At 41.6% G+C, this 10,684-nt stretch overlaps 1 protein-coding gene across 1 annotated transcript in view; it reads left to right on the forward strand.

Annotated features, from left to right (window-relative positions):
- The window catches only part of diras1b (DIRAS family, GTP-binding RAS-like 1b), a 21,127-nt gene extending 18,630 nt beyond the window's left edge, over positions 1-2,497 (forward strand). The window contains exons 2-3 of the mRNA XM_007564549.2: positions 1-242; positions 788-2,497. The exon at positions 1-242 is cut by the window's left edge and continues 99 nt beyond it. Coding sequence (XP_007564611.1) covers positions 1-242; positions 788-1,075 — 530 coding nt within the window. The 3' untranslated portion in view covers positions 1,076-2,497. The remainder of the gene's footprint in view (positions 243-787) is intronic.
- Positions 2,498-10,684: the final 8,187 nt, after the last annotated feature.

Consider the following 10,684-nt stretch of genomic DNA (forward strand, 5'->3'; position numbering starts at 1 on the left):
TGGTCCTGCGCTTCGTTAAGGGCACGTTCAGGGACACCTACATCCCCACGGTGGAGGACACCTACCGGCAAGTGATCAGCTGCGATAAAAGCGTGTGCACCCTGCAGATCACAGACACCACGGGCAGCCACCAGTTCCCAGCCATGCAGCGCCTCTCCATCTCCAAGGGCCACGCCTTCATCCTGGTCTACGCCATCACAAGCAAACAGTCTCTGGAGGAGCTGAAACCCATTTATCAACAGGTGTGTGTCTGTTTATGAAAGGCCTTCTTCTCTCAGGATATATACATCAACAAGGAATGACTCCAAATCTGAAGTTAATATTGACAGAGATGTGTTTTGGTTAATAATGTGTGAATGACGCTCTGTGACTTACCGGTAACTAGCTTTCCAAAAATATTCAGTCTACAAGACAAGGCAATGGTGGAAGAAAACTTGTCAGAGAGCAACAATTGAGGTGTTTAGATGGATGCATGATCGTGTTTTAGAACGGTCCAGTTCAAGTCCAGAAGTTCTCTGTGACCCATTTTGAGCCGTGACACAAAGCAAAATGGATAAAGTTTGCATCCTGTAAATGTGCAAAGCTGGCAGAGGCATATTTCAAAACACTGGCAGATGTAACTACAAATACAGAAAACTCGTTTCAAATTTTATATGTAAAATAAAAACAAAAAGGAAATTGAAAGCAAATATGTACCGCTGTTCCATGAAACCCCAACAAAATGGCAGCCAGTGCCTGGAAATTCAAAACAGGAACCTTCGATGCTCACTTTTCTTCTCTTCTGCAGATTTTGGCCATAAAAGGCAATGTGGAGGCCATCCCCATCATGCTGGTGGGAAACAAGAGCGACGAAACCCATCGTGAGGTGGAGACCAAGGACGGGGAGGACCAGGCCAACCGCTGGAAGTGCGCCTTCATGGAGACGTCGGCCAAAACCAACCACAACGTCACGGAGCTCTTCCAGGAGCTGCTCAACCTGGACAAGAAGAGGAACATGAGCCTGAACATCGACGGCAAGCGCTCCGGGAAGCAGTCCCGCGCAGAGAGACTGAAGGGCAAATGCAGCGTGATGTAGATCGAGGAAGAGGAGAGGAGATGGAAGGAGAGGGAAGGAGAGGAGGGGAAAGAGGATATGCTGATCGGGAGAGATAAATGAGAAGGACAGGACAAAGGAGAGACTCTCTGTCTATCCAATCAAAGCAAAAATGTTGCGATGGCAATGGGAATCTTATTATCCACATCCTCCATTTGTTTGAGTTGGGATTTCAGAACCACAGCAGCGCACCGGAAAGAAGCAGCTCTTCAGAAGTGTTTGAGTGGGTGGAGGTGAGACGGCGGCGCAGCGTCCAGGAACCGTGGAGAAGACGAGCGAGGAAACGGAACCGCGGAGGCTGCGGAGACATCAGAGCCGTCGTAGAAGCAGAATAAAGGTCCCCGATGAGTTCAAATCATTTATCTTTTCATCTGGCCTCTTCATGTGCGCTTCTCCATCTCCCACTGTCCCATCATCTTTAGAAATAACCGGTTTTTACTTTGCTTGGGATCAGTCATCTCCTGAAATTGGGTCCATTATTGTAATAACCGCAGGAATCACACATCTGAGACTGCCAGCATGAGCAGCACTCAGCCGGACATCCAACCCAGGCAGGTCCCGGAGCCACAGCACCGGGCTCCGCTGTATATAACCACGGGGGTGTGTAAATATCGTCCATCTAGCCTAAACATCTTTAGCCTCAACTAATCACTCAGTCACAGGAGAGAAGCAACTCAAGTCTGACAGCGTTAACGATTCACCTCATCGTTCCTCCTCGGAGAAGGAGAGGGGGAGAAAATATGATTCATTTCTCTTCTGGTCTTGTAAAAAAAAAAAAGAAAACAACAACTTAGCAACAAAACCTCTGAAAATCATCACAGTAAACGAGGAGGTAGCTTGTACACTGATACACGCAACAATCCTTTTAAAACGTTCATAAAATGTAGAATAACCCAAGAGGAGGAAGGCGAACCGGAGGACGAAGAAGGAGAAACGAGGCTGCCTTGTTTTACCAGGACGGATAATCGATGCCGAGATGGAGAGACGAAGGAAAGAGGTCAAGAATATCAGCTCGCTTTGACACTTTTCATGTGAAAATTTCTCTTTATGCCTTTTTTTTTCCTAGTCTGTTTGCTTGATCTTTGATCTTGATCTGTTTGCAATGATCTTTAAGAATCACACTAAATGAAGCACACTGAAGGAGGGAGGAAAACAGGAGGTTATGAGAAAACACGGTCCACCTGGAGAACTGCTAGTCCTGTTTCTATTTTTGCTGGTTTGATTATAAATACAAAGCAGACAAATCTGAACCTCTGGTAAAGATACAGTAAAAAAAAAAAACTTGAAGCAAAAGCAGAATTGAGGTGTGGAGGCTAAGATGTTGTGTCTGTGGAACCATTCCTGACTTAATTTGACTAAATGTTGTGAATCCTTATCCTGCTAAAAGATGCCACATTTTTATTTTTTTTTAAAAATCAGAGTTTCATAGTTCATATATTCTTAGAGGCTTTGCAGGGAAGAGGAACAAGCCCCCAGGCTCACCACTCCTCTGTCATATCCATCTTCTGTTTCAGGATTGATGAGACACTTTTGTTCATTTTCTCACCTGATCAATGAACCAAACGGTCCAAACACAGTTTATCAGCCTCCATGTGTTCATGACGATGCAGAGGATCTGTGACCTTAAAGTGCCGCAGATCCAGTTTGTTTTAGAAGATTTTACAGATTCCTCAGTCTGTAGATTTAGAGATGTTGCTGTTTTCCAGCATCATTTGCTAAAATCTTCTCTTACCTTTGAAAGAAACTGGCCTCTGAGACAGTAAGTCGTCAATTACTAGCTTTGGGGTAAAAACAATTTCCTCAGCATGGAATTTTCTTCCTACTCAATAAATTCATTTAAACTAAATATTTTTCAGTATCAGACAATCCTACTACAATAAAATATAATCTTTTAAGGTTTTGGTGTTAGCTAAAGGAAATTGATCTCTTGTCATGTCGTATTTTTACTCAGAGACGGTGTCCGCTATACGGGCTGTAGCCCAGGGTAGCATTAGTGGGGGGATGGACACAGAAAAGTAATTCTTCCCAAGTGGAAAATTTAAATTTTTTACCACCTGCACTGTATTGTAGGTTTGGAAAAAAAAAAAGAAAAGAGAACATTTGTAAAAACAAAATCGACTTAATCAGATTAGCTACTGGAATAAAAGATGAATTTATTCTAAGGCTCTTTACGTATCTTTACCAGAGATTTGTCTGCCATTTGTGTATCACCACCCATTTATCCACAAACAGGAAGCAGGAGACGGATAAACACACACGCATGTGGGAACCGTGCATGCAGCCGTCAGTAGAGAGAAAACATGCGTATGGCTCCGACAGTCACTGTTTACTAACTACATGGAGACAAATAGGGCACATTCTGCTTAAATGCCCTCGCATTGCACTTTATATCACACAAAGATATATTTAGTTTCCCATGTTGTACCTCCTAATAGCTCCACTGTAAGTCCAAAGTGCATAAGACAGAAATAGACACACACACACACACACACACCCTTTTCATGCAGGAGCTCTTAATGTTGTACACAGGACAGCCAAAAAGCACAATACTTTTTACCAACATAACTTTATGTGCATTTTTTTTATTTATTATTTATTTAGTTTTAAGTATCTTTTGTCCTCTTTGTGTCATGTCATCAATGGTTGCTCTCAGTCCCATTGTCTTGTTTCTCCGGTACATTAGCACAACGAAGTCGTGGTTCTGCTGAGCAACAGGGTATCGGCCGGCTGTGTTTGCAGAGCGTAATCTGAGCTGGGTGAGCCACATCATTTGTTCACTTTCTCTCCATTTTCTCAGGTTAGGCTCTTGGCAACAATTAGAGTGGAGGATAATCTGCTTGTGTACTTTTTAAACCCAAAGACAAAGATGACAACCCATTTTAACTGTGTTCCCTCCTCTTTGGAGAGAAGCAAAACAACAACAACAAAAAAACTAAAAAAAAAGAAAAAAAAAAGCACAGCAACTGTTCCTCGTCCACCGCTTGTGTTTGTGTGCAGCATTATCAAAGATCGGGCATTTTAAGGGGGGATGTTTTACTTGTAGACCTGCTCATTTTAAGTGGAATGACCCAAAACATGCTCCGGACGCGTAGCTATAATAAATACGCATGAAAAGTTCTTCAAGTAAGACGTCGCCCTTGTAAAGAAACACTTTAACACTGTCTGTCTGGAAGGAGACTCTTTGTAAGCAGGAAGTGCGGTCACTGTAGTTGCAATGTACTGTAATTTTCCATCCAGTAATATTGCTCATCATATCATCTGGCTATTGATGCATCAGCTCTTCAGATTTATCAGTTAGATCCAAATGTGAATATGTAACTAAAGATTTCACTTCATGGCTATTACTACTTATTATTATTAATAATATTATTTTTTATTTTATTTGTTTTCTGAATGTATTTGTTGTTATTGCTGTGTTGTACTTTGCACTAATGTGAGGTCCTCTGAAACTCCACAATTACCTTGTAAACGTACCCTTTACATGTTAGAGGCCAGGGATGCTTTATTGATTTTATTTCTTTTTTTAAAAAAAAACCCATATATATTTAAATATATATCAAAGAAAACACATTTGATTTAAATTATGTTTTCAATATCTTAATTTTGACTTGTAACATTTTTTTTTCTGATGCCAGATAGATGAGGTGCAGCCGACAGGGCATGTGGTTATCTAAATATATAACACCAGAATAAACAAAAAGACCTGCAGTGATTTTTCAGGCCCACCTCCGACGGCTGATCTAATCTAACAGCGGCACACGCTGCATAAAAAAAAATCAGCTCGACACGCCTGGTTGCTTTACGCAAATGCCAGATTGCGTGCGCATGTTTGTGCAACCTGCTGTTCTGCTGACGTTAACAGGAGACTGGCATTGTACTCGTCCCTGCATGGAATATGATACAGCGGGGAAGGAGAGGGGAACAATGAGGCAGCATGTGAGAGCTGGATGGACCGCAAAGCAGGGGAGCAAAGGGAGGCAGCCGGGCTATAAATAGACGCGGCGTGGAAATCTGAAATTCAACCGTGCTCGCCGTGGGTTTGTTTGAACTCCCGCGTGTGGAGAAGCAAACAAAAGTGGCGTTCGCGCGCGGAGCATCCGTGGACGGAACGAGTTAAAGAATCAGCCCCCGGTCCAATCAGGGCTTCCCTCATCTCATTTATCTGCTCGTACGTCTGTGTGTAGCAGTGAAAAGCATCCGTGAATGTGCACTAGTCACATTTTTTCTTTTGCATTTGCACACTTTGGCCTGCATGAGTTGTTCAAGTGCACACCCGAGTGTTGTGATTGCTGTACTAACTGATGACGTGTTAGGCTTAGCTTACCGCCTGCTGTTTCTGCATGGGACTTCCGGTGCAACACAAGTTCACCCACACGGACACACAGGAAGTTTGGTCCTGGTTCAAAACGTTGTCTCCCCTCAGTAGGAATAATCTTTGGAAATAAATGCAAGCAAACCAGTTTTGTATCATTGTTATACTTTATGCCCCTGTTCTGGCTTTCAAAAGGCTTAAATTGGACTTATTGGACCTGAACATTTAAATTAGTTTCAGCAAAAGGCTTGGAATTTATTTATTTTTTTTACCTGTGTTTCACAAAAATGGCAAAAAAAAAAAAAAAAACCTTGAGTAACAAGGATAGGTATTAGCTAATATCTAAAAATATCCTACACAATAGGAATGAATAAAAGGTTTTAGATGTTTTTCAAATGAGTCAAATCTGTCAAGACAATGTAAAAATAAAGGAAGATCACGAAACATTCAAGGAGTCTAGAAAGAAATCCTCTTTACTTCCTAACAGTTAGCTAAATATTTTTAAAGACAACAAACTCTGTTTTATGGACCACAGTGTAGTTCTGTTTGAAAGCAAGGCTGAAGTTTGTTCATATAAGATGAGGTTTGAGAAATAAAATGAAAACCCAACTACAGAAAAGCACAGTGGAGGTTCCATCATGCTACAGGATATTTGAAAAGCGATTGAATTAACTCAAATCTATTTGTTGTAGTTCCACAATGTAAACAAAGACATACGACAGAAAAATATAAAGAAGAGCATTTAGATCAGATCTTCAGTAGATTTGTGTGAAAAACTATAAATTCCAAAAACCCACGCAAAATCGATCGATAAAATTTTATAAAGTTACCGTAGCAGTGAGGTGGTTTTGACTTTGATACTGCAGGACCAAGAATGCTGCAATGTTCAGAGTCCTTCTTCTGCACTCTTTCTGAAATTATGTTTCAACGTTTGACCAGGATTTACAAAACAGGTGCAAAGAAGCAAAAAAAACAAACTTTCACACTGGTGGAAACTCTTTTTTTTGCATTATTTCCTCGCTTTGCCCAACATGCCCTGTTCAAAAAAATCTGCCTGAAACAGGAACTCGTCTCGCGCTCGTTCCACTCGTTTTGTGTGTTTGTGATAAAAAATGACCCTGCTCAAATCGGATTGTAGATAGCTGTAAATAACGTTAAAACGATATAATATTTCTAAGACGGGAGAGGAGAGTGATGTGATTTTTTTATTTGAATGGGGAAGCAGAGCCAACGGACTTTTCTTTTTGCTGTCCAATCATGGATTTAATGTTTCCACAAGGCAATTAACTCTTTACCTTTAAAAAGAAAAAATATACGGACACATAAAATGTTCAATGCCGATGAGGAGATTACATACAGCAGCTAATAGTAATAGATTTCATGAAATCAAACAATAAACATTGAGCAATCTGGTGAAGTTTATTTCATGGTTTTGATTAAATTAAATGTAGTACAATATTCTTATGCTTTTCTTTACTAACAATTTGAGCATTGTCATTAGTGGCAAACAGATACTCGTGTAAGAATAGTTGGTTAATCACATGTCACATGTCTAAAGCAGCGCGGAAATGTCTGATTGCGGATAAAAACGTTTCGTTGGGTCCCCTCTCTTCCAAGAATAGCCAGTTTCTAGCCCTGTCCAGCCGGTTTTTCAGACTACGAGCCACAGAGATTTAATAAAAAAGAAAAAGAAGAAGAAGTCCGTCCACCGACCCCTGCTGACCTGTCCGTGACCTTCTCGGATCGGGTCGGCTGCTCGCGGGCGGCTTTGGGTGGGACACAACGACGTTGCGGATCAGGTGGTTTGTTAGCATCCTGTCGCTCTTCGTTCCTGCATGGTCCCTATCGGTGTTCCAGCCAGCATGAGAACAAAGACACAAACTGTGAAAAACATCTTTGTAATTTTAGCAACAAGAAAAAAAAAACAATCTTTTATCAGCAATTTTGGGTTTAATTTAGGCAAACTGTTCATTTCTTTTTAGCACTTTTTGCTTTTGTAATGGTCTTTTTCTTTTCTGTTTTTGGAACTTTTTGTCATTCAGCCAGTTTTAATGTATAACTATTTATTCTAGCAATAGTCTTCCTATTAAGATATACTGTGCTGATGCATCCTCTGAATAATGGAAACTAGCATATATAAATAATTATATAAATAAATATAAATATATATATATATATATATACAGATGACAATAATCAAATCTGCAAAATGATTTTCATAATAAAATTTGAACTGAGCAGTGTATACTGTTGTTATTTTATTGTTATTTTAAACCTCGATCTGCTTTATTGGATCTTTTTTTTTTTTCGGTGGGAGACAGACCAACACATTGATCCGTCAGCGGAAAAAAGAAAATGTGCATACTCAAGAACCCAGAAATAAAATCAACCAGCTGCTTTTTAAAGTCACGTGCGCAGCAAATGAAGCCCAGTTGTCTTATATACAGCTGCTCTGTGAAGGCATCAAGAGGTTTATTAGATAATATTAGAGAACAAACACAAAGATGAAGAAACCCAGCGAACGGGTCAGGGAGAAAACTGCAGAAGTTTAGAGAAGCATCTGAATAAAAGTCAGATAAACGTCTTTCCATTTGCTAAACACGGAAACACTATGACACCAACCTACTAAGTCAAGGTGAACAAATCACCAAAGAAGCTGCCAAGAGGCCTGTGGTAACTCTGGAGGAGCTGCAGAGATCTGCTGCTCAGGTCGGAGACTACAACCTGTGTATCGCAAGCAATTCTGGCAGCATTCTATGGAAAAGTTCCAAAACAAGTCAATTGTTGAGGAACGTCATGCGAAGCTGAACTTCCAGTTGGAAACACAGTAAACATATGGAAACATATCTGTATCCAGATGAGATCAAAACTGTCCCACAAAACTTTGTGTCCTATAAAGATCCAGTCATCTGACGGCTCAGGAGGCAACCTGCACTGCTCAACCCACTTCGCCTACATTCTGCTTTACTCTCTGCAAAGTTTTACTTTGACGCGTCGCATTTTCATCTTTTTAAAATTGATTTTTATTGCGCTTTTGATTTCTTAATTTATTCAGGCATTTTTAATGTACTTATTTATTTTAGCTAGCATAAATTTGATAAAAGCTCTCATTTAAGCAGAACTATAAGGTTTTTTTTATTTATTATGAAAAGCTGCCAAACACTTGAGGACGATTCTGACACATTTTTGTGAGAACTTCTGTTAAAAAAAAAAAGGTCAAATCTGCGTGAGCTTCAGTTACTTTGCAAAGAGAAAGAAATAGGCTGACATCCCAGTCTCTAGATTTACACGAAGCTGTAGGTGAACCAAACATGGCTCCAGACCCCAGAATGGGCGTAAAACCACTTTTCAGATTTGTATTATTAAATGTGACGTTCTGTAGTTTCCAAAGCAGAATTGAAAACCTCGTACGCTTCACATTTCAGCACCACTTGTCTCATCCTGTGGCGTAAAATCTCAACAGTACGCTGCTGTTTGCTCATGGAACATGACGGAGCGTGGAAAACCAGAAGGCGTGTGAATAATTTCACAGGTCGTCGCATGAAGACGTCTCAGATAACCTCCGTTAACTCCCTGACGCACTGTCAGAAAGTCACACAGAGGTGCCGGCCCCTCGGTCTCCCTGTACCTCATCTACTCACACTTCTTAGCTCTCTGACATCTGCCAGGGGGATGCTGTCCCCAGCACGGTCGCCATGGAAACGGTGTGACGTTGACGTGGACGTGGCCTCCGCCTGGAGTGACTCCGGTGGAGACAGAGATGCCTTTTGACAGCTAGAGGTCTTCAAGCCTTCTGCTGCTGCTGCTGCTGCTGGGGTGTCCAACAAAGACTTTGCACCCTCAGGCTAAAACCACAACCCCCCCTTACTCCCGAGCCCCACCTCCCACTTCCGGTTGGACCCTAATTAGCTACCCATCGTCTCCACACGTGCTGCTGTGGTTGCACTCGCACTAAGACACATGTTTATCCAATTAGGTCAATGCTGCGCCTGCAAAAAATAATAAATAAATAAATAAATATATGGGGGTGGATACTACTTCTGTCATGGTGACTCATGGGCTTCCACCGCTCACTTCTTTCTAACCCTGCGTGCAGCTCAGAACAACAAGGGTGGGGTCAGGGGGAGTAAAATGGCAACCAAAAGTGACTACGCATGTTAGCTTAAACTGGTGGCAAAAGGCTGTTTCTGTCTGCCTTTCAGAACAAGCAAAGGAACAAGAAGTCTGTGTTTGAAAGCAGGATCCAACCCGCATCCCTGCTGGGCTCAGAGAAAGGTTTGTATTCAGCCAACGCTAGCGGTAGATGCAGCCGCGTCTTTATCTGTGAGGAGGAGTGGAGCTCTGTTAGGTGAGAACAGAGGCTGCATCAGTGTGTGCGTGCGTGCGTACGTGCGCGCGCGCAGAGCCAACGAGCAAGAAACCCTCTCCTCTTCCTCCTCCTCCCCCACTGAGTCGTGGAAGCTAGTGAAGTTGGTAAATGGCGCCATCGCGTGGTGTTAAATGGCGCTGCACTGTGTAGAAATACAGTTGTTTTTACAGTACAAGTAAACCAGGTCCAGATGGAGTGGGCGTGGCTAAGAGTCCCACTGTCTCCGTTTCAGATTCTGATGCTTAATGTGAAAATTAAAGGCAAAGACAAAACTCTGAGTGTTCCTGCACAGAGAAGACGGCCGGTTTAATGGCGTGGTTACATAATATGTCACTGAGCACAATTCAGTAAGAGAAACTGAGTGAAGCTTTTTTTTTTTTTTTTTTGGTGTGTAGAAATGTTGTTTACAGAGTATAAAACCAGGTTCCTGCGCCTGGAAGTGTACGGAATTTGGTGTTGTTCTTGATCCGTTCTCCCATCTCTCCTTCCATTTTTCCGTTCTTTCTTTTCTTTCATTCTATCTTTCTTCCTCGCGTTTCTCATCTAAAACGTCTACCAGATAAACTTCTGAACCAACGAGTTCATATTAATACACAGAAAGAAGAGTTAGGAAACACGTGTCGGTCCCCCAAAATAAGATGCCATTTTTTTAATGGCTGCTGGGGGATTGGAAGTAGTATAAGTAGCATTTGCGGAGGAAAATAAAAATAACCACTGTTAAATTTGGTACATTCTTTCATATTTCCCTGCGTGTTTATTGATAAGAATATAATTGGGAAATTACAAAATAAGCCCTCCTGCTAGAAGGATTATGGTTGTCGCTCCGTTTGATGATGTTTTACCAACACCTGGGTTAAAGCTGCTTATCGGAGGGGAAGAGAGAGAGAGAGAGAGAGAGAGAGAGAGAGAG

Source organism: Poecilia formosa, unplaced genomic scaffold, assembly GCF_000485575.1.
Source record: "Poecilia formosa unplaced genomic scaffold, Poecilia_formosa-5.1.2 Scaffold160, whole genome shotgun sequence".
In the NCBI taxonomy this organism is placed as follows: Eukaryota; Metazoa; Chordata; class Actinopteri; order Cyprinodontiformes; family Poeciliidae; genus Poecilia; species Poecilia formosa.